General features: G+C 37.6%; 4 protein-coding genes and 1 non-coding gene across 14 annotated transcripts; 3 read left to right on the top strand and 2 right to left on the bottom strand.

Annotated features, from left to right (window-relative positions):
• Positions 1-233: 233 nt before the first annotated feature.
• Positions 234-3,675, bottom strand: LOC105286353 (serine/threonine-protein kinase PINK1, mitochondrial). The gene is made up of 7 exons (XM_011351267.3): positions 3,396-3,675; positions 2,913-3,196; positions 2,268-2,821; positions 2,062-2,184; positions 1,492-1,909; positions 1,295-1,393; positions 234-1,211 (listed from the first exon to the last, which is right to left on the bottom strand). The coding sequence occupies exons 1-7, from the start codon at positions 3,643-3,645 to the stop codon at positions 945-947; spliced, it is 1,995 nt and encodes a 664-aa protein (XP_011349569.2). The 5' UTR covers positions 3,646-3,675; the 3' UTR covers positions 234-944.
• LOC105286354 (probable oligoribonuclease) lies at positions 3,636-5,290 on the top strand. Of its 4 annotated transcripts, none has more exons than XM_020033941.2 (5): positions 3,636-3,777; positions 4,112-4,233; positions 4,316-4,477; positions 4,606-4,826; positions 4,894-5,290. In XM_020033941.2, the coding sequence occupies exons 2-5, from the start codon at positions 4,228-4,230 to the stop codon at positions 5,021-5,023; spliced, it is 519 nt and encodes a 172-aa protein (XP_019889500.1). In that variant the 5' UTR covers positions 3,636-3,777; positions 4,112-4,227; the 3' UTR covers positions 5,024-5,290. The 4 variants fall into 4 exon arrangements, with proteins under 4 accessions (XP_019889500.1, XP_019889501.1, XP_011349571.2 ...); XM_020033942.2 differs by lacking the exon at positions 3,636-3,777 and adding an exon at positions 3,795-3,943; XM_011351269.3 differs by lacking the exon at positions 3,636-3,777 and adding an exon at positions 3,797-4,033 and having other exon boundaries at positions 4,606-4,821; positions 4,894-5,289.
• A 299-nt stretch (positions 5,291-5,589) lies between these two features.
• Positions 5,590-5,662, top strand: Trnar-ccu. Its single transcript has one exon. It is a non-coding gene; the product is annotated as a tRNA-Arg (tRNA).
• A 223-nt stretch (positions 5,663-5,885) lies between these two features.
• Positions 5,886-9,197, bottom strand: LOC105286352 (asparagine synthetase [glutamine-hydrolyzing]). 2 transcript variants are annotated; one of them, XM_011351264.2, is made up of 10 exons: positions 9,065-9,197; positions 8,717-8,936; positions 8,037-8,162; positions 7,712-7,948; positions 7,458-7,632; positions 7,159-7,388; positions 6,964-7,091; positions 6,506-6,795; positions 6,192-6,426; positions 5,886-6,117 (listed from the first exon to the last, which is right to left on the bottom strand). In XM_011351264.2, exons 2-10 carry the CDS (start codon positions 8,840-8,842, stop codon positions 5,973-5,975), a joined length of 1,692 nt encoding a protein of 563 aa, XP_011349566.1. In that variant the 5' UTR covers positions 8,843-8,936; positions 9,065-9,197; the 3' UTR covers positions 5,886-5,972. The 2 variants fall into 2 exon arrangements, with proteins under 2 accessions (XP_011349566.1, XP_011349567.1); XM_011351265.2 differs by lacking the exon at positions 9,065-9,197 and having other exon boundaries at positions 8,037-8,149; positions 8,717-8,848.
• A 34-nt stretch (positions 9,198-9,231) lies between these two features.
• On the top strand, positions 9,232-24,028 carry LOC105286349. 6 transcript variants are annotated; one of them, XM_026974746.1, is made up of 5 exons: positions 9,232-9,500; positions 10,285-10,410; positions 10,517-12,460; positions 12,606-12,771; positions 12,913-24,028. In XM_026974746.1, exons 1-5 carry the CDS (start codon positions 9,336-9,338, stop codon positions 13,125-13,127), a joined length of 2,616 nt encoding a protein of 871 aa, XP_026830547.1. In that variant the 5' UTR covers positions 9,232-9,335; the 3' UTR covers positions 13,128-24,028. The 6 variants fall into 6 exon arrangements, with proteins under 6 accessions (XP_026830547.1, XP_011349561.2, XP_011349563.2 ...); XM_011351259.3 differs by having other exon boundaries at positions 12,865-24,028; XM_011351261.3 differs by lacking the exon at positions 9,232-9,500 and adding an exon at positions 9,507-9,642 and having other exon boundaries at positions 12,865-24,028.
• Positions 24,029-24,097: the final 69 nt, after the last annotated feature.

Below are 24,097 nucleotides of genomic sequence, written 5' to 3'. Positions count from 1 at the left end.
CCCTTTTCAAAAAGCAATAAATGGTTGATATCTGTGCGTACATTAGACACGGTTAAATTGACAACTATAAATACGGGTCTTGCCTTCTTTAAGTTTCGCAAACAAGCTCTATCATATCTATAAACGGAATATTCTATATCTGGCAAGCCTGCGATCATTGTACACATGATGCAAAACCAAAGTAAATTATGTTTAAATAATTAATCGATAATGTGGGTACACACATGCACATACACTATTTACACTTATTTATTTTTCCAACTTTACGCATTGTTAAATATTTGTTAACAACGTATCTACATTAAAGTTTGTATTTAGAACCTGATTTTCTACTAAGAGTTCAGGTAGAATTTATTCCTTAAAGATTTTGACGGAAGTAGATGCAATCAAGTTTTGACAAAATACTTGGATACTTGGATCTCGAAATTACATTGTTTCTTTATATTAGATATACAATACAATCATAACGTTTACAATTCTTGTATCTTTAGTAGTAAACGCGCTCGCTAAATAAATTAACCGATATACAAATTAAATCCACAAAAATAAAACAGTTTACAATTAAATTACACGCTTCTGTATTAAGGCATTAGAATCACAAAAGGGCTTGTGCATGCAACGCTTCTTTGAAATCACCAATTTAAGAAAGAAATATTTTATTTTTATACAACACCAATCTCAAAATTCTTTCCTTTTCTGCCCTTTTGTGCTTCTTCAAGTATCAAAATATAAAGTACCAGAAATTCAATATAAAAATAATATATAGCAATAAATTTTAACAGAAAACAAAATTTTCAATGTAAGGCATCTCTAAAATTTGTCGAGTTGACGGTATTATTTTTAAGCGTACTCGGTGCACCGAATTTCACGAGTTTCCGTGCGCGAGACTTCGATCTCGTATTTCATCTATTGTAATACTGTACGATCTTCACACACACACACAGCTATGTGTTACGCTGTATCCATTTTAATGCGTTTCTAACATTAACGAGCGTTACCCTGCTAAGGAAACTCGCTATTAATTGATACCCCGGCATTGTGCGTCTTCCGTAAGAACGTGTCGAGGGCGTCGATTCGTACGCATTGTGTCTTTCGATATCGGTAACTGGAACCTGTGTCGTATGGACGGATGATTCATACGACCAAGACAATTTCTCGTTTCGTCTCTCGCAGAGAACTTTTGTGGTCAAGCATAAAAGCCACTGCATAATCTGCGTTGTATTAAAATGTTTTCTGTATTAAATCTGTAATAAAGGTTTGTATTTATAAATTTTAACTTGGAGTATTTATCTACCTCGTTGCTCGATGGTAACCGTCCGTTGCTTTTCAGCCAGGAACTGGGCGCCCACAGATACACCTGCATTATGGTCGCCGCCAATTCGCCGTCAAGCCGCTGCGCATAGATATTAAAGGAATGTTAATGTCGTTTCTTAATATTTTAATAATTAATGCGAGTCAGCACAGTCGGAACGCTTTGTTTTTCTTACGAACCTTATATACGCTTCTCGATAGTGCATTTTTTATAATTGCGCTAATGATCGGCGGTACGTTGTCCGGCAGCGCGGGAAGCATGTTCTCCGTGTAATCGTAATTGTTTAAAGTGATCCTCTCGCCCTTTTCGCCGTGAAATGGATTTCGCGTACCGAATATCTCGTATGCTATAGTACCTGCCGTCCAGAGATCGGCTTTGGTATAATTAATGCTCGTAAAGGGACCTGGTTCCGCTGTTATCACTTCTGGGGCCATCAACGCGACGTTGCCACCTTTGTCGATGTCCTGAACGTGATAGGGCAGATACAGTCCGTGATCTTTATCGGCTAAACAACAGCCAAAATCAGTTACAACCAAGGACGGGCAATTGTCAGTCTCCTCCGACAAATCCAGCAAGATGTTATCACTTTTCAAGTCTCTAATTTGTAAAGGTAAAAAAAGAATATTAGTCGAGTATCTAGTAGACAGCAGCTGTCGCGAAAATGAAAATGCGTAACATGTGCATTGAGCGGGCATAGTGAGGAGAGCCGCGCTACTCGGTGCACGCAGCATAGAGAGTAACGTTCTTACCGATGAACTATGCCGTTGGCGCTCATATGAGCTATCGCTTCCAGAAGCTGGGCAAATAATAATGTCGACACTCGCGTCTCGACGTCTCGACTCGCCATGTATTGTTTCAGTGTCAGGTCGTATCTGAAATGCGATGTGTGCGCGTTCAAATTCAATATTAAACTAATAAAAGTACAATTTTGTCACAGGTTGAACAACAACCTAACCTTTTCATCACCAGAAACAGGCTCATATTTCTGCCCGATCCGTTAGGATTGATTCTCGCTGGTAAAGCATCGGGATACATTCTCCAGGAACCAGGTAGCACCGGTATTCTATCGGCAAAGACGTAATACATCGCCACGATATTCGGATGGGGTGGTAGCGTCATCTTCTTTTCGATTAATCCATGTTGCCAAGCGGGCAATTCATCGTTTTCGCAATGTTTCCTAGCCGGCACCGTCTCTTTGTACATAGCCCTTAGAATAGCCGCGGCGTTGGATTCCGCGTCGTAATTGAACATCATTTTTATGGCTAGCGGAAACGCATTCGCATCTTTTGCTGTTGCCTCGACGTCGACGTTCATTGTACCATCATTTTCCGTTGTATCCCGCGCGCACGGGTTCACGAGCCGTGCTGCGTACACGGCGGCGGAGCAACCCTTAGCAATAATAGGACCAATCACGAGATCCTGTAAAGCTACGGCATTCTCATTGGTTGGCACAATTTGACAATTCGCATCATTTTGTGGCATATTCCATCGTGATTTCGAGACCGCTTCCTGTAAACGCAAAACGAAGCAAAAAATCCAGATGAGACTAGATGCAGGTTATATTTATACAAAAATTAATAGTTGATCGAGTTGGACTTGCTCGGATTTCCCAACACACTCCTTCCAGCTCGTCATCCTTGGTCAATATCCCTGTGCCTGATGCCAGCGACATGCCAACAAAAGCAAAAAATGGTGCAGAATCTCCAAAAACGAGTCTGCTCGCTGTGCGCCTTCGTAAATCTGCCGCAAGACTGTTGGTCACTCGCTTCAAGATGTTGTCAACGAAGATGCGGCGAGCGTGTGCTGCCAAATAACCGAGTTGTTCCCTCGTATTCCACACATTGCCTCTGTTCCGACGAGGAAGGCCGCCGCTCCGAAATTCACCTGTTACAGATAGAAGATCCGATAAACACGCCAACGTCAACAAACTCAAATTCAAATTTGACAGTTGTAAGAGAAACATTAAGATGGCGCACGTTACGTGACGTCGTCAGCGTAAGAGCAAAGATCACTTGCAACGCAGCACGTGCGATCATTTGGAAATTTGATTTTTATAGTGGACACTATAGCAGATGTAATTTACCTCTCTGCACAACGTGTATCTTGTCGAGATTCTTGTTCGGGTATCCGTTCGAGTGGAAGCGCTCGTTGTTTCGTAATGAGCGCAGTATGACGCGACCATTTTGTACTAGCCGGTGGACTGCCGTCCGAATTGACATTTCTCCGCTCTCCTGGGCCGGGACAGCCCAACGGGCGAACCCGTGCAACGATTGAGCCTTAAGGGCCGGTGGTAGTGCCGTCACCAACGCCTCGATCTCGTACAAGTTCTGCATCAACTGCGCAACGAAACAAAGCCGATATCCCACTCCCCGACATTCGACATGAAGGATATAGAACACCGTAGCGCCGCTGCGCGGAACCAAAGAGGAGGCTGCGTGCTACTGGTATTCCCGACCAGTCTACAAGTACGTTGCTGGAAGGCGCCTGTTATAATTATTATAAAACGAGCAAGTCTCGTATATTTTTTTATCATCCATTCCATAATTTTCCAAAAAATTAAAGAATATAATTATGAATGTAAAGTCTCAACTTTCCTTCATGTATATACATTTTTGACGTATTCGAAATAAGGTTAGAATCAGATAAATATGATTATTTTACGTGCCATTAAGTGTCTTCCTACATATTTATACCATGAGACTCGACATTATTTAAGTAATGGTAACTATAAATAATGAAATATGTTATCACAAAAGTTCACTTTATTTGTGTATTCCCTTTATTTCTTAAATTTTTTAGGAAATATACCATCTGGCGTAAATGGCGTAAATGGCGTAAATGGCGTAAATGCAATTTCATCGGTGTCGACACGAGCACAAAGGAACAACAATGAAAATCACATTGTCTGGTTTGATATGGAGGTATGACGTTACAAGTTGTTACGAGTTATTTTAGTGGTAAACGTTTAGTGAAAATTGAGAAAAAACAAACCTGGACTTTCAGATGACAGGGTTGGACGTAGAAAATTGTCATATTTTAGAAATTGCGTGTTTAATAACCAATGGATATCTAACACCTGTGAGCGATTGCCTGAATATCGTTATGTATCAACCGGATGAAATTTTAGAAAATATGTCAGACTGGTGTAAAGTACAACACAAGAAGGTACGATATATGTATGTATTTTTAGAATAGTAGTTGTTAGTGTTTCAGTCTGCCACTTATCTATTTATTCCTAAATATTAAAAGTGATATTCATCAAATTCGTTAATAATTATTAAATTTTGTTGTAGACTGGCTTAGTCGATGATTGTCGATCGAGTAAAATTACGTTACAACAAGCTGAGGAAAAGACACTAGAATATTTAAATACCTATGTTTCAAAGAAAATGTGTCCATTAGCTGGAAATTCAATTTATATGGATCGTATATTTTTGAAGAAATATATGCCACTAATTGATGATTATTTACATTACAGAAATATTGACATTAGTACAATCAAAGAACTGGTTAGGTATATGAAATCGACATTTATATTATAATATAAAATGAGAGCTGAACTAAATATTTCTTTGTTTTAGGAGATGGCATCCAAGTATAGATAAAGCAGCTCCAAAAAAACGATATTCGCACAGAGCCAAGTTTGATATACAAGATAGTTTGAACGAGCTTCACTATTACAGAGAACATTTCTTTGGCCAAAAAGAATAAGATGAATATAGATATATATTTTTCGTTTCGTTATATTGACTGCGTCGAGTCATAATCTGCTTATTTATTTGTACATGCAAAACCCAGTATACAAGTCTGTAATGATCACGAAAATTCGAATGAGAAATAGAGAAATAGGCCTCGAGAAAAAAGAAATTTTAAACATTTGTACGCATTTGGTTGTATCAAGTACTTTGTAATACTTACGAATTCGAGTGAATGGGAGGATGAGAGGGCGTGTGTGTCCGCCACTTGTCTCTGTGAGCAGATATCTCGATAGATTTTTACTCTGAGATTTACCCCTATTTCCACCTCTTTCCCTTCGTCCACAGAAAAATTTAAGAGGAAGCTAAAATTGCCTCGACGCACGAGATGCCTCCTAATTTTCTAACTTTAATCGATTAATAATTCTTTAATTATTATGGATCTCGCAAAACGATATAGGATCTTTCGGTTCAATTCAATCTATTCTACTCGGGTCTTGGTAACCAAGGTCAAACTCGTCGGAGAAAGGTTCCTCTAGCGGTACAATGTTAATAATATATATTAAAAGGAAGTTTGCAATAGCCCCTGTGGCCTAATGGATAAGGCATCGGTCTCCTAAACCGGGGATTGTGGGTTCGAGTCCCACCAGGGGTACACCTTTATTTTTATTTCAATGTCTGTTTTTTTTTTGTTTTTTTTTTTTTCATAATATTGTAAAAGTAGAATTAAGGAAAATGACTTTAAACAATAATTATTTGATATAGTCGTTATTGAAAAAAATGTCTTATTTAAATATCTTCTGAAACGTACGTCTGCATTTGATTATCGTACTTCATATGTATGATCGTAAAGATGTAAAATCAAATCTCTTAATATCCAGTAAAATAATGAATCTTTATTAGTATATTAATTTCAAACAAGAATTAGTTTATACGTATGTATAAACTGGCATTTGTCTTAGTATTCAGACGACGTTTTTCTCGGTATTTGCGGCATAATGCGTAATAAATCGTGCTGACGGATCAGTAACGCCTTTCACCCAACGTGGCATCCAAAAATAGGGTGTAAAACTTTCCGCTTGTCCGTTGTAATGTGACTCGAAGATCATCCTAACACGAGCAGAAACATAATGTCATCTAATTGAGTTGAACTGAAAGTTTTGAAATACGTATACGTATGTTACCTATAATAGAGCGCTTCCTTTGTCTTTGGTGTACAATGAGGATATTTAATGAATGTTTCATCCATATCTCTATCCTGAACTCGATCTTTAACAATTTCTTGAATTATATGAAAGAGAGATTTCTTCATCGAAGCAACACCATCACTGAAAGCTTCTTTATGCCTCCAAAGTATGTTGGCAGGTAATAAATTAGTTCCATTGAATGCAGATCTCAATAAATATTTCTCGATTCCATCTGCGCATATAAATATAGCAACGCATATACAAATTTAATTTGTATTATTTAAATTGACACCTTAGATAAGATTATATACCTCGAGGTTGCCTGCTATTAGCGTTTAACGATAAATAATAGTTGGTGAATTGAATATCTAAAAATGGAACTCTGAGTTCTAAACTAAAAGCACTGGTTGTTCTGTCAGCTCTTAAACCATCGTATAAATATATATCTTTCAACAGTCTAAGAGATTCATTGTGCGCATCTATCGCACTAGGTGCATCCCTGAAGTAAATATAGCCTTGTGCTAATTCGTCCGCACCTTCCCCGCTAAAAATTACAGTTGTTTCCGTATTTTGTTTTATGTACCTCGAAAGAAGATACATTCTGTAAAGAAAAAAAGTTGTTTATTTTATATTTTTGAAACGTCTTTGACATACTACTATTGACTTTTCCTCGATATATAAAATTTTTTACACTTTTTTCTCCCTTAAATATGAATAAATAGTTTGAAAAATAAGTATCAAGTATTCGTTGATGGAAGATTTGTCTTACCCGATCGAGGCTCGAACGGTAGTAATATCGTACGTCTCTAAAGAATAGATAACCTTATCCAGTACATCAATTATATCCTGTTGCGTGAAAATAATTTCATGATGCTCAGTCCCGATGTATTCTGCGACCTAGATAAAATTCAAGATAGTTCTCAATGAGAAAGAATTCGATAAAACGGGGAACGCTTTAACTTACCTGTCTGGCGGCAACAATATCTGGACTATCACCCATACCTATCGCGAAACTTTGTATTTTGTATGGCAAATTATATTCTTTCGCAGATTTCACCAACAAAGCTGCGATCAAACTGGAATCTAATCCACCTGATAATAGACATCCTATTCGTCTGTCGGCCATTAATCGTTTTTTCACAGCTGCTAAAAGTAGCTTCCGTATGTTGCCATAAATGTCATCTGGATTTAGAGCTACATGTAACAAGAACATTACGTTATTTCCACCAACATTTGTATAGTTATCAAGTTTCGTTTACTCACCAACCCAAGGTACGTATACCTGGAAAGAAGGTTTATCACTGGGCTTATAATAATTGACGCTTTTCGAAAGCTTCGTTCGACCATCGTAGAAAATTTCATATTCTTCGTAATGACCTGGAGGAAACGGTTCTAGTGTCCGGTTGCCATTAATATGTTTTGAGATTTCCATTAAACCCTACAATTTGTCACATTAATATGTTTCACGTTTTTAACGTTGTTTATATAATTGGCAAAAACTGATAATATTAGTACACCTTGCTCTCTGAAGAAATAGCTAGTTGTCCATTGTCAGAACGTAATCTGAATAAGGGTCTTACGCCATACGGATCTCGGCCTATCAAAAGCTTTCTTTTCTCAACGTCCATCAAACAAAATGCAAATACACCATCCAAAGATCGAGCAACTTTGTCGGAACCACCATGAGCGTACAAATGCATAATAACTTCTACGTCACATTTAGTAGCATATTCGTAACCGTATTGCTTTCCTAACTGTAATATATGTACATATCACTTATGTTAATTTGAATAATACATACGGTATAGTAGTAAGTACTCTGCGAAAGAATTGGATAATTACTGTTTTGTGATTATACAGTTCTCCATTACATAAGAGGAACAGATGCGGATATTTGTGTATTCTCATTGGTTGCATTCCGTACAAGCCATCCACTATGGCTAATCTATGAAATCCTAAATATCCATTCTGTAATATGGCAACGTCTCATGAAAAGGACTGTGTCAACGTTTTACCACGAGAGATGGATTACCGACTGCAACTCTGCTTAACTGGCCGGTACAGATAGATATCGCATAGTATATTTTATGCTGTTTTAAGTAAATTTTGTCAGTTATATGAATAGTAATACCATTTGTTAAAATACTAATGTTATTGAAAAATAATTTCGTTAAATTAGCAATTATAATAGAGAAATTTTGTCGTTATCAAATCATCAGTCTCTCAAAATTATCATCTAAAGAACGTAGGCATATGCGTGTAAATCTCGTTAGAAACGTATCATGTTTACGTAAAATTGATAGTACAATCAGTTTCATTTCGAAAGCGTACTGATTGTACTATCAGTTGCAGTCGGTCCATCTCTCGTCCATCTCTCGTGGTAAAACGTTGACACAGTCATTAAGACTCACCCTGTATATATATGTATATGTATGTATATATGTATCTCTTATTATCTTCAACTTTTTAAATGAAAATAATAAATCTAATTAATGATACAAAAATTCCAACTATGAACATACCTTGACCCTGCTATCAAATTCTATTTTAAAAGCTTCTGGACCACGATGCGATATCTTGTCGAAATTTTCACAAATGCAGGTCAAAGGCTGCGTGTCCAATCCGAAGAGTGCCCAAATTCCACACATTTTATTAATATTATTATCGAGTTATCGACTATGTATTATGTACTTGTATTATATATCGATTCCGCTATCCGATTGCGTGAAGAAATAACTTGCTCTGAAAGAAAACTTGTTTGTGCGATATGTTACATACTTACCATACGATATGCGTACAATAATTTTGTACACGTAACATATAATTAATAATATAATAAAATTAAATTAAGAAATGCGAAGGAGGCTCACTCAAAAAATCACTCGCATCCACTCTCCACTGTCATCGGACGCTGACTCCGAAAGTCCAAACTGCAGATTGGGAATGGAAGCTCGTATGAACACGCGGTGAGCATACGCTCCGATATCTCCGAGTTGTGCACATGCGTGGTATCTACCACGCGCGCACGCGTGGTATCTAGCACGCACAAGGAAATGGACCAATCAATGATTAGAATCCTAGATAGGAAACGGAACATAGAAATCACGTATTCATCTATTTCCAAGCACGTGGTCAGCTTGAATGCAGGGAAATCACAGCGAAACTACTAGTAGACTAGTAGATACTACTAGTAGACTAGTAGATACTACTAGTAGACTAGTAGATACTACTAGTCGGCAGGACTCTACGAGTATGTATTCGGGAGTTTCGGAGTTTGGGACTGTTCGGCGCTGCTCGGGTCGGAAGGTAATCGCAGCTGGTTGTTGCACGAGAGCAAGAGGATGATGGCGAGTTACGATGAGAGTGTCGGTGACGGTAGTGAATGCCATTGTAGAGCTTTGTCAACGAATGGCCCCGTTCGAGACGCATAATTTGGCCGCGATTATCGGTAACGATGCTTTCGCTGTCAGCAAGGATTTCCTCTCCCTCTATTTCCGTCTTTCCTCTCTTTCTTCTCTCTTTCTCTCTTTCCCGTCCCATGTCCCGTCAGTATCACGGATTGAAATTTTGATTCACCGTCATTTTGATGGAGCAACGTTTCTTTAAACACACCTCTGTTACACCTGCTATATTCAAAATAACAAATGTGTACGCGCGAAAAAAGAAATTGTAATTGTAGGGAAGGCGCAGCGCAAAGGATCCTCGCATCTGGGGGGGTATATCCGAGAAAGAGGGAAGAGGGAGGAGCGCGATCCGCGTTTGTTCGCGGCGTCTCGCGTGTTTCTCGCCCACGTCCGCGAGAGTGCAAATGGTTGGCGTGATCGCGCTAAGTATCGTATCGACCACGAGTATTCGCGCGTTTAATTCTCTTTTGGAGAGCGCGACTCGTTGAAATTTTAACTTTATCGTACTTGGCTTGGTCGCGATAGTGTTTCCGTCTGGCAAACCGTCTCGTCTTTCGTTGTATATCTCCATCGCTGATGATTTTTTTTCGATAAATTAGTTCTTGGATTTTCCTTGTTAGCGTGATCAAGGCACTCCGTTAATCAATGATGTTTCATTTTCACACTTTTTTTCATTTTTCTCGTAGAGCAAGGAGATCGAACCTGGTGTCAATATGCTGGAGGTATCGCAGAAGATTTATTCCGGAGATGTGCACGATGCGGAGTACAATCATTGGGACTATGACTTAACGAGTCGCAGCGCAAAAAAAAATGTAAGTAACGGAAGCGAAGCGGAGTAAATGTTCTGCTTGGTCGTATTAATCTGTCAGTGTGACGCTTTGAAAATGTTGTAACGCAAGACTCGTCTGATTTGGCCAGATGAATACCGAAGACGAGGAGAGTCAAGATTTAAATAATTCTATGGTCAATGACTTGGTGTCGAAGATTCTTGATGAGGATTCCATTATCGTCGACAGTTACGGCCGTGGTTACAACAGTGGAAATTATCGAGCCGAGTTTACCAATTCTCGCCCGAATCAGATGCGAAACAGCACGGACAACTACTTGACTGACGTAAATCATTTGGGAGTTTGTTATTCTTGTGGCAAGTTGACCAATAATGTATATAACAATGCCAAGAACGATTATCATCGTTCGAACAATCTCTATAATGGTTTGAAAACACTGAGTCTCGACGAGTGCGCGGGACAACAGTCCGTGGAGCACGGTAACATGTGCGGCAATGAAATCGTCATGTCAAACGCCGCAACGTATTTATCGGATCCTCGGCCGCACGTTGCGCACTCCAACGATCAAAGTATGTACACGAGTGGAAACAACGTATCGTACAACGATCTGTTGACGACCACCGATGGAGCGAATTACAGCAAACGATCGTGCAACTGGATGGAACCCTTGTCAACTTCTTCCATGGGATGCAGAACCGAACCTATCCAAAGAAATTATCCAAGAATCTCAAATTGCATGAAAGCAGATCTGAATTTTAACATGACCGCGTTAACCTTGGCGTTGGACTCGCCAAATTCGGTTGCGGTTAACGATTTCGAATACCACAGCGGTATGAAAGCATCGTCCAATTGCTATGGTAACAGCATGCCCGTGAACATGTACGGCGTTAGTGGCCAGGGTCCCGGATACAGACCTAATTCAGCGATGACCGATCTGAGCGTCGATTCCGGTTTCCTGTCCAATTCGTCCCTGCAGCATTTCTCGCCGGGCGACACGACTTTGCACTCTTGTTTCCCAAGTGGCATACAACGTAACGGCATCGGTGACTTTCATGATACCAGCAAGTTAAGTATGACCGGTATCGGCATGCCTAACGAGCAGATACAATTCTTGCAACCACAAGCTCATACAAACGCATACAAATTGGATCAAGCCGTGGACCAAGATTACAAGAACCTAATCGATTATTTGTACCCCTCTGGTACAAATAATTTTGTCACCTCCTCCGCGAGTAGTCTAGACACAAACGAGAACGTTTGTCTCCCTAGTAGCTTATTGAAGGTGATTAGTCCGAAATCAAAGTCCGTCGAGACGAAACCGTATTCACCCATAGAATTCCCAAAGAATTACAGCTCGCGTAACTTGTATCAGCCTATCGCCAAACATGGCTGTCACAGTTATCAACAGTACACTGCCAGCAGTGGCGACACTTTGAAGATACTGCAGCAGGATTCCACGTTTTATCAGAATGAGCTGAAGCAACCTAAACTCAACGCGTACAACAAGCTCGACAAGTTTGATTTGCCTAAAGAAATAGCTTTCCCTCGTGGAACTCATTTGGCCGATCGTATCGCCGGATCGACGCTGGACAAGGATATTATGAAACAACGACATCACGTATCAAAAATACAGAGCATTTCCGCTGGAATCCCGCCGCCTCCCGATATTTTTAATTCTGGAATTATATCAGGCACAAGTACCGTAAGATCGGGAGCATTCCCATCGATGATGCCAGTTGCTGTTCCTGTGCCGGCACATCCCGTGCCGCGACTCTCCACTCTTTATGGAGGCAATTTGAGTTTTAGAAACGGCGGGAACGGTGGCGCAGCTAAGAAGACTGGTCCTTCGAGTATATTGCATTTCAATCTCGAGCAAACGTACGAGCAATTTAAGCAGTTGGAAAAGGAACGCAAAAAATGCGAGGCCGGATTGGCCGCGCATTTCCCGGGAAAACGAGTAACCAGCGCGAACAACATACCTATCCCGCGTCTTCAGGGAAACCCGTCAAGAGTGGACCGTTTGATCATCGACTATTTGAGAGAACACGCTCGTGTCATCACGTTGATAGCGAAGGTAAGCGAACGACTGTAAATAACGAGCCTTCTCACGCGAGCACTTTAAAAACTTTATTTTGGCAATTGCAAATTAAGCGCTATCTTTCACAAAAACTACGACTGCGTGCTTTTTTACTTGTAACAACTATTGATTTTTAAATTAGATGGAACGTTTACGGGGGACCACGATGAATAAACGCGTGCATAAAGCCATGGAACATTGGTTGGAAGCTATCAAGTACGTTCAAGAGTGTCGTAAACAGGAGATTACGAATGCTATCAAACGTCAGAAAGAAAATCCACATTGTATCTTAGCATACGACGACAACGGTGAGTGATCTTTTGTATCGTTAATATCGCGTTGGAACGCGTTGCGGTAACATTGCAGTGGCACTCAAACAATAAGCTAATTTACAATTATAGGTAAAAACAATGAGAGATATAACATTTCTAAATCGCACATGTACGCAGATATTCTGACTCTGGCTGGAAGCGTCCAGGAACTGACGAAGGCGTCGCGGTACGCGCGGACGGGTATGTATAACGCGCTCCAAGCGACGTTACTCTATGATCTGGATATAGAGAAGAAAGTGGTGGAGATCTCGCAGGATCCGATTCTCAAGGCAAAGGCTCGTAACAAAGGTCAAACGAAAAATGGAAGCAACAATTACACAAGCAATACCTAACAAATTTGCGCTGGATCCACTTGGTATCGCTCGTCTTGAAGTAATTAAATCGAGTCCAGCAGCTTTTTACTTACGTACGGTATTACGGTTTTGAAAAGATTTTGCTGGCATTGAGGATTATTTTACTGACGATCATAGAAACCAGATGCCGCCCATTATATTCAAAACTTTCACTCGCGATAACGTACGAGAACGTTGGGACGCGCGCGCGCGCGCGCAACGTTTTACAGGCTATTGATAACTCTATAGTTTTCTACTCTACGTATATTTAATGCTTACGACAGTGTGTGTAATCGACTTGGCTTTTTGAGGACACCGATTTAGACGCGAGGGAGTCTCGTTAAGAGACTTGTCACTCTTTTCCTTCGACACCAAATACCAGTACACCACCGGAGACGGCAATATCTGTTGCGTTTCAACTGGTGAGAACGGCCGTATAGGCTACTTCTCGTTCGATCGTTGACAATTCGCGTAACTTGCAACGAGAATAAGATTGCTCAGATTCTAGAGGCTGTAATACATCTGTATTACAGCCTCTAGAAAAAGTACCGTTCCTCCTATGATTATTATATATAGTTTATATAATCTGTCTCAAGTTAAACGGAATAGATAGGAGTGAAAAACGCCGATGTATTCATTCAGAATGTTCAGCAGCAATTCCTTAGATTAGCTCAATGCGGCCTTCCTTGAATGTGTGACCCGTAACATGATAGCGGATGTTCTAGAATTTGAATATTTCAAGTCAAGCGTGATACCAATTCGCATGCAACACGAGCTTCTCTAGTACATACTTTTGTGCATGTACATGTTCATATATGTCCACATGCGTGCGTTCATGCACATATACATGCGTGTGTCACTTCATCCGCGCGTACTTACACGTATCAAAATTGTTTCTAGTGTACTGTTGTCATACTTTTGTTGTACTGATGTTGTGTACTGATATATTGTTCCGGATGTATTCTTATTGTGTGGAAAAAAAAAAAACACAAAAATAAGAAAGAGATATATATATATATATACATATACATATACATATATGTATACATATACATATACATATACATACACATATACATATACATACACGACGCGCACATATACGCTAGATAAACTGCTACATTTACAAGCGGACGCACAACGACATTATCGTACATACATGGAAGTATTTAGAAGCCAGTTTCGTAACATGCATGCATGCATACACATAGACGTGTGTGTAGGTATGCATATAGTATATACACGTGTATACGTCGTGTATGCATATATATACAGTGTTGATTCATGTTGCTGTGTTCCTTTCGCTTTGTGAATTGTTTGTTGTTAATTCGTCACATCGTACGATATACGAAATGTGATAAGAAATACGCGTTAATGTCCGTTACGAGAGCATGGTCAAACCAGCAAATTCTATATAGCAATACGTCGTGAATCAAATGGTCACAAATTATTCCGACTGGTGTTAATTAGCAAAAGACGAGACGCTGCAATGCCTAATATTCAATCATATGGAACAATAACTGAAATGAATGATTTCTCGCGCACTTTGCGATCCGATACGAAAACGGTAACGGTAACGGTAACGGTATCGTAGATAACGATTGCAGAGTATTATCTTTTTAAATCGCCTTAAATTGTTTCCCTTACCTTTTAAAGATACCTTTTAAAACGGGCTTAAGGCAGTTTAAAAGTAAGCTCTCTAATTGCATCCGCTACATAAGCCCGTGGATTTCTTCGTCATCTTTAATGCCGTATGTTCGATTACTCAATTTTTATATCCATTCTCTCTCATATCATTTTTGGCGAAAAAACGAAGCGCAACTCACAATGTCGGAAGAATGTATCGCGTATCGTACATGCGCATCTGTTACAAACGTCCAAACATAACTTTTACATAACGCTGCATTGTGTGCTAAGAATATTAAAATGGCAGCATAGATATGTGTTTGACAATCTCATTACATAGACTGCGATATTATCGAGAATTCGTGCACATGCGAATGCACATACGCAACGTGCCCGCACGTTAATCCTGCACACATATCAATATTTATTAATATTGAGACTAGGATGATCAAGCGCATCATGGCTAGAAAGCAAAAGCTTTAAAACAAGTCAAGTATTCGAAAACGAGAGAAAGAAGCAAATTGATAATTTGTAAAATAAATTTCAAGCATAGGACCACAGATCTCTGAAACTACTGAAATTTGCAGATATGTAAAACAGAGCTTTCTTACGATATAAAATTTTGCGTGTTTCGCGTGCATTAATCCACATCGAAACGTAATTATCTTTTCGTTTTTTTAAGTCATCAGGTCATATTGATTATTCTTCGAATAATGAGTGCAATATATAGTTTATATACGGCTGCCTTTGACCAGCGGCATTTTTTTCATTTTGCTATAAACATGATATTCATATTTGATTCATATTTTTCACGTACAAGTTTTCGAATAACAAGTAACTCGAAATATTAATTCTTCTAACGCTAGATTTCGGAGTTGTATACTGAAACTGACTTGTTGCCAATTCTGGTTTGACTGATTTACTAATTAACTAATATTGATGCATAGGAAAGTTGATTTTACAGTAGGAGGTGATTTGGAGTCAATCAAGGCAATCTGAAATAATGTTTCTGAAACTCGTGCTTAAAGACAGTTGTCCCTTCTGTGTGCGTCGACGTGTATTAGAAATTAACTGTGTGGAATGTCATTGTTGTGATGACCGATAATACGATAAAAGTACGATAAATGTTCTTGAGCATCTTATTATCATATTGTATCATTAATGTTATTGTTTGTTACGTGTGTCATGTCATAAAAAGTAGATTAATGTTATTGTTTGTTACGTGTGTCATGTCATAAAAAGTAGATTAATGTTATTGTTTGTTACGTGTGTCATGTCATAAAAAGTAGATTAATGTTATTGTTTGTTACGTGTGTCATGTCATAAAAAGTAGATTAATGTTATTGTTTGTTACGTGTGTCATGTCATAAAAAGTAGATTATATACGCACACTATTTTTCAATATTTTTTCAATGTAGAATTTTGGAGAAACTAAACGCGCAAACAAAGATTGTCTTTTTATAGTATTCGGCGTAAAGAAAATGTTTTGTACCTATTGCATCAATCTAATAATTACTTTGCATCCAAAATGAGTTGTGGGACTCTTGACAATTTGTTAAAGTTGTTCAACGAGAAAGGAAATGCCGCGCCGTTCGTTAAGGACACGCGTTGCATGCCGTTTGCGTATGTGTACGCGTATGTACGTTTATACGTATGTATGTATATATGCGCCGCACGTCGCATAGAGCAGTATGAGTATTAAGTGTGCCGCGTACGTATATGTAAATAAAACCGCCATATTGTAATAATATGACCGTATAATATGATGTGACAGAATACGACGGAAACTGACCAATGTTCTAAGCGCGAGACTGTTAAACTATTATTACTATACTATACTATATGTATTACTATACTATATGTATTAGAAACACAAGTTTACACGCATATACACACAGAGCATATATGCATATATGCATACAACAGTCAAACCAAGTCTGAATTCTCAAGTCTGATTACGACGCGTGAGATACCGCAAATTGTTACTTAGAAATTGCAGGAAGGATAATCGATCTCTCTCCGATAGTAGTACCTTCTTCGATCATGGAGCGTCGTAATTTTTTCCTGCGAAATGTTGCTTTTAATTATTTACATTCGTTATACTTCAACTTACGGACAGAACGTTTGACTGTGTGTGCATACGTTGTCGTATAAACGAACCTTTCGGTGGTGCATCCTTCAAGTATAACTTCGTGATAACGGATTTCGGAATTACATACTGAAATTCGTGTTTTTCATCATGAATCACGAGTTTGCTCCATCATTTAAATGCCGTGAAAGTATTTCCAAATGGCTTCAAATTAATGTTTAATCGATGGTGATGTTCGCAGTCGATATGTATTCGAAGCTATCAAAACGCATAGTCAACTCGTAATAGTCTTTTTAATTAGCTTTTTTTCTCGGCGTCTCTCTTACTTGAAGAGGCCAGTCACGAGTAACTATGATGTTTATAATCGCTGTTTATGGCTTGCAATCTGCAAGTTAGGGAAGTATCTACATTAATGATTATTGATTGACACGATTACTTTGTTACAACAAGTCCCAAGAACTTTTCTAGACGATCGGTATTATACGTCGAAAACGGGTATATTAACCGATATTTAAAATTATAATGCGTTTGTTATTATTTTTCTATTTTTATAAATTACGTTTTCTTTTTTTTTTTAAATCAGTCAGGCTACAATTCTATGTAAGCGTTATGTGACTCGATAGTTGAGTTAGTTAAGTTAGTAGTTATTTAATTTTCTACGCGTACAATTGTTCCTATAGAAAGTATAGAGAAATTTTGTCGCGTTAAACTCGTTCTTGACTAGTCAAGATTATTAACAAAATATGTAGTAGTATTATTTTATGCATTAATGCTGCGATATTGTATCCGATACCATAATTTACTTGTAAGTGGAGAGAGGAAGAGAGATGATATCAGAAAGGGTTTATGTTACGTTATACACACACAAAGCAAAACTAATTACAAGATAAAACTTGACAATCTAACATTGTTAAACTGTATAAAACATTTTGTTTTAGATTCTCTCCTACTGATGAATCTCATCTGTTATGTGCAAATTTTTGTATACAAATCGCTGAGCGAATATACCAAGAAAATGGAATTTCTTGGATAAAGGTAGAAAACGGTAGATAATTCTTTCCCTCTCTCACACACACTTTACGATCTGCATTTGAAGAAAAAACATCGAGATACGGCCTGTAAAGAGACGCGCAAGTTCCGTCGTTAGCCAATTATCGCTTATTTTTCTGACTTCCTCAAAAATCACATGGGAATAGTACGTTAGATAGACCATAATAAATCGTTCATCAGGCGTTATATCGACGACCGTAGATTACGATTAATGTGATTATATACATATAGCGCAAACAGGCTCAGATCATAAAGCTTCCTAATCACGCGATGACGTTGACGGCTCAACGAACTCGAAATTTGGCGTCACGTACACTCCTACCACGAACGAACGTTTCTTCCCGCGGTGCTGTTTGTTCTTTCTCGTTTATCGTCTCATTGTGTAGCTTTTAAGCATCAGGGATTGAAACCGAAGGAAGCTGCTTTCCAGCAAGGGACGTCGACGATGGCCGGTACTTGTAATCCATTCTTATAACCGTTTTAAATATATCGACTTGAAATACTAATAAATTTTCTTTATTGACTAATAAATATCTTTAAATTACGTTATAATAATATAACAACAGCAATATATATAACAACAGCAATAAATGTATAAAACGATCTTTCACTATAAGAATGGGGATTACAAATACCGGATCTTTGTGTCGCATTGTGTCGCATTGTGTCTCTTTTGTTAGAAAACTGCCGAATTGTAATTTCGTTGAATTTAGGACGCCTGAGCGCACGATAGCGATCCTTGATAACGAGAGTTTATTCATAGAAATTGAAAAAATGAAATGCGACAAGGTAAATTGGCACGAGATGATGATTCTTCATGTACCTGTATCAGTACCTATGGTATATCAGAAACTCAATTCATCGAGATTACGTCGGTTTTCATTGTTCGATGTATAATAACTTAATCAGAGTCGATAATCGAACAAGCAGCCTAATCTATATACGTGATACGAAACGAAGACGTCTGTCACTCGACCAGACGGTCTATCTTATTACGTAATTAATGATGAATGGTGCATAGTCTGACCGGTACTCGTAAGACATCGCCACTTCTATCACGCGTGACATACCGTCTTATGGGTAAACGATAGGTACGCGCTTCTGTCTCTGCGTGCGGCAAAAATAAAAATACGCGCGTGGATGTCGTCCGCTGGTCGATTTATCTCGAAGAGATGTTCTAGAAGCGATATTCATAAGCGTATACGTTTACACGTTAAAATTCGCGCTCGTATTCCGCGACGTTGCTACTTGTAATTATCATAACAGCGTGTTAAGCGTTAAATCCTCAAACTCGTCGATGGATCGCCGTATTTTCGTTCGTTGAGGATAATTTGTATAGATCCCTTTTTGTATCAACCAAAATCAATTTTCAAACGCGTTACATTAAAACATTACTACTTGTAATAGGATTCTTGTCTTTGAAAATTCATATGACAGTACTAATATTAGACGCGTTTATGATCACTCTTATTACCTACCTTTCTTATTTAAACAAAACTAAATTTGAAATTTAAAACTGATCAATGTTACTTTATCTAATATTAAGAGCGTTGCTATAACTATAAACTATATACATATATAACTAATATCCTTAATTTTGAAGCAAATGAAAATTATTCTTTCACGTTGTCTCAAACGAACACGAGAGATTAATTGAAATTTTTACATGAAATCTTTAATACTGTCGATTGAATTCACGAAAATGATCACGATTAAATTTCTTTGTAATATATCTGCAAATTGATTTTCTCCGTACATGTTGTATTTTGAATTGACGATAAATTGTAAATTTGTCAGACCCAATGTCTTCCATCAAACTGAAACTCGTCAGAATAATCTGTTATGATACATTTTGCAAAAATGTTGCACGAACAAGACGCGACATTGATGCTTTCTTCGCTCGCTTCGTAAAATCGTATCTAATGAAGAAGACAATGGTGTTACTGCTGCTTCTTTGATGGGCATTCGAGATAACGAATAAAAAAGAAAAGGAAAAAAGATAAGGAACGGCATAATCACATCGACGAGATCAAATGGAGGGTATTCGGTTTGCGGACCATTAAAAAAAGAGATACTGTACAACGATTACGCTACAATAATGTTTAATGTATCTAGATGGGAAGGCAGGGGCGGCGGGGCGCGCGCAATCTCTCGTGCATGCGAGCTATAGATGTGATGTACGCACAGTACCGCGTACGATAATATTCAAATCGATTCATTTGTCAAGTCAATCTTTGATATCTCAACCATTCTGATAGCGACTATGCATATCAATAAGTATATTTATTTCGTTCGTATCACTTTCACTTATCTTTTCGCAACTATAATGAAAGATCGAGTATTAGGAGAAAAATGCGAGAGAACGTAGATTGAAAGAAGCAACTCCTATCTTGTCTAAGGCTTCAACGCATTATTTAATTGGTGGGGTTAATTATTTTTTCAAATATTCGCCACACCGAATGCTGTGCAAATCGATGCGTGTACATGATTTCCAAAATTCTGATCGTTCTGCGTGTTGTTTCGTTTCCTCGCGTTTACACACGACAGGTGTGATCGGTATATATCGATAGCCAATAGTAATAACTGAGATATAGAAAAAGAATATGTTCTCTTTAATGGTGGTCTTTGTAGCTTGCATTGTTTAACACAAACTGAGAGTGCGTTACAATTTCAGAAAATCTGATTTCCAATGTTTCATAACTTTTTTCTAAAAATCAAAATTTTTGTGATGTTTTAATTGCTATAAAATGTAACATTTAATACGAATCAGCTGAACTCTAAAAACGAAATGTAGTGATTTTTCATAACTTCGATGCTTCTAGGCTGTGATTTGTAACTGAGAGATTTACCGCACATTATTATCGAAACAAATGACAATCTTCCTTCGAACAAAATAGGACAAAGGATTGCATTAAACATAGAAAATATTTGTCCTCTTTGTGTCTCGTTATAAAATATTCGCTTTTCCTTTGCGTCGATGTTCACTAATTCCAAAATCATCTAGCTAGTGCGCACCTATCAAACAAAAAGAAAAATGACAAGAAAAACCAAAAATTTCGTGGACACGAGGAAATTAATGATTTCTTAATACATTATGTTTCAGTATATATTCAGTATATCACTGATATTAATGAATCGATAGCGTTTAGAATAATACACGAATGATACATCGTTAAATATGGGCTGTGGTAAAAGAATTTTATGAACTTAATATACAGAGTGTCCAGTAATAAAGATACATATCATAATACATCGTGAGAAGTTAGAACATGGATAGAGTTGGATATCAAAAGTCCTGTATCGTTTTGTAATCTTCGTAACAATTATCGAGAAATTGAAGAAACTTGGCACACTGAGATGATAGGCAAAATGCTATAGGCGGTAGCCATTACCCAGCCGCTAGCGTAAATGCCGTTCTTTCCTGATATCGAAGATCGCAATTCAATATACGGCTTTTTTATCAATTTCAACTCGTTCTACCTCCTCACGAGCGATGTCTTCATTACTGGACATCCTATATATCTATGTATGAAATATGATCTTCTCTCGTTTATTCTCGTCGTAAGAAGCAGAAATCGCATTACGCATCTATCTTTCAAGTGTGTGAAAGTTACTGTTCTACCATTTCGTCACACAACGATTACTTTGCACAAAGTGTACCTAATTGTGTGTAACTGTGAATGTGTGCGTGCGTATGGATGTCCGATAATGACGGTATTACCGCTCGTGAATGAATAGCGAGTGGATTGAGTTAAATAAAAATATCTGTTATTTTGCGATTTTGGCAGTAATTATTATGCAAAACGCTCTTAAGCACGGCAGCGATCGTATTAGAAAAAAGTTTACTCGCTCGTTGCTAGATAATAAGGCCGCTCGCTTATTTGCTAACGTGGTTTAACTTCTTTAATTTATTTTTCGACAATTGTTGCAAAAATCAATCGCCAAACAATAGGTTTTATTATTATTGAACGTACTTCGCTCACTTGCTCGCGAGCGGCACTCTCCATTACTGGACACCCTCTATATATGTACGTATAAACGCGCGTGTGTAAAATTATACTCTCTGATGGTAGGATATATCGTATCTGTCGTATATATTAAGCTATGTAAGCTCCGACTGTGTGTATAATGTGATGATGCTGCTTCGAAAGTTTTTCAGAAGAAATCCTCAAATTTCGAGATTTCTCCACTTTTGTTAATTTGTGCAATCCACTTTATCTAAATAGATTTACATACCCGTATAAAATCACACCACATGTACGCACGGAACTGCAAGCTGCATGTATTTATCAAAGAAATCTAAAGATAAAATTTTGAAAAATGAAGATATAATTTTTATTAATACGGTTATCATATTCAGTTTTGAGAATAATTTTTTCATTCAGACAAAAAATTTCCTAAAACAAGGAAGAAAATCAATTTTTCCATTTTAAAATATGTGGCATCACAGATGTTTTTTATACATCTTGTGAAAAGATATACACAATGTATCTTTGACTGGATTTCTGTGTGTACGTACTTATACAGGTATGTAAATTTGTTTGATCGTGCTGATCTTCTGTGAACTAATCGAAGCAGCGCACGAGTAAATGTTTATATTAATCGCGTAGTCTTAGTTCGCTAGTTGAAACGAGAAAATAATGTTTTACAATTAGAAGATTCTCGCTTAACCAATGGTATCTTATTTGAACACTTAAAACAAGATGCAGTGGTTCAAGTGTAATTTGAGAAACGTGAACCATTCTATGCGCTCAGTCGCGATACACAGATAAGAGTAGTCACAAAAAATTAATTCCCATTTCCTCTTTCAAATGTATAATGGTGTTAATTTTTTAAAATATAAAGTTTTGTAACAACTTTTCTCAAGTTCTACAAAGATTTCACATGAATAACATTTCGTGCAAGTGTTTAAGGCTTAATAAAGCACACAATTTATCATACATTTATCATACATTTATCATACATTTAGATTGATAATTGTATCAATATCTTTGTAATAAAAACCGCGAACTGCAGGTTTGATGCTACATTGACATCATTTTGACTAGACTGTTTTCACTGGGTTATGCTTATTGATCGAAAAAGATTTTTATTTAAATTAATGAAAATTATTGAAAATTTCTTCAAAGTGAGAATTTCTCGATATGAGATAGGATTCTCGATCAGCTAGAAATTTCAACATTTGTTTCTACATGTATTGCGCTTGTTTCAACCATGGTACCTTTTTATGAATCCTTAAACGCTGACGCGTATCTCATAACATATAAGTTCTGAATTAGACAAGTCGGAGTGACTAGTATGATTTGTGTAACGCGAAGTTCGGCATACAAACCCACGTTTTCACAACAATGTAGTTGTAAGTATATATATAAACCTGAGCTTAATGTATTCTCTCAAATGGAACTCCTGTTTGTACTTTACTAGTTTATTAAACGGCCGTCGCGATAGATTCCATTATAGAAGAAAGTTGGAAGAGGGAAGGCACATTATTATCGCATAGACGCGCGCACGTGTAATATACAATGAACTCTATAAACAAACTGGAATGTGAGCAAATGGAGATGCCTCAATAACTTTGAGCCGAGAAAGCGATAAGGTAATGATGTTTATCCTTTCACGTATTAATTGAAATGTATATCATGTTAAATCTGTATCAGATTATGCATTGAAGATTATTGAAAGTGTCAAGTGTGGAGAAGCTTGGGACCCTGATCCCAAGGGGGACATTGCTACATTTTAAACGGGCAAATTCCAAGTTTTAAATCGTAATCGCAAAATAATGCATGATCTAATACGGGTATCTAATAAATATCTTCTAACGTTCTTTCTCAAAAAGATTGAAAAAAAGGTTCTTGTAAGACGAGACAAAGTAGATGGCCATAGTTCACATTTCAGTACATGTGCTTTTGCTTTAAGAGACATTTAGTAACTCTAATAAATTTTAAAGCGTTGCGAGCGTAATATAAACAACTTAAAATCGGTAAAACTGAATACATGTTTTCTTTTTTTGGTTTTTTTTTTTTTTCCGAACACATTACGACGACTTAATAAATATATGTTTTACTCAAAGTGTCGTTCCTACGTAAACTTGTTTGTTCTTATTAATTATAAATAAATGGTATCTCTTTCATGTTCACGTGCTTTTCGTGTCTTTTTATTCATTTATTCATCGAAACCGTTTCATACATTTATAAAAGAATATTAA

Source organism: Ooceraea biroi, chromosome 13 (genome assembly GCF_003672135.1).
Source record: "Ooceraea biroi isolate clonal line C1 chromosome 13, Obir_v5.4, whole genome shotgun sequence".
In the NCBI taxonomy this organism is placed as follows: Eukaryota; Metazoa; Arthropoda; class Insecta; order Hymenoptera; family Formicidae; genus Ooceraea; species Ooceraea biroi.
This window is presented reverse-complemented; position numbering and strand designations above follow the sequence as displayed.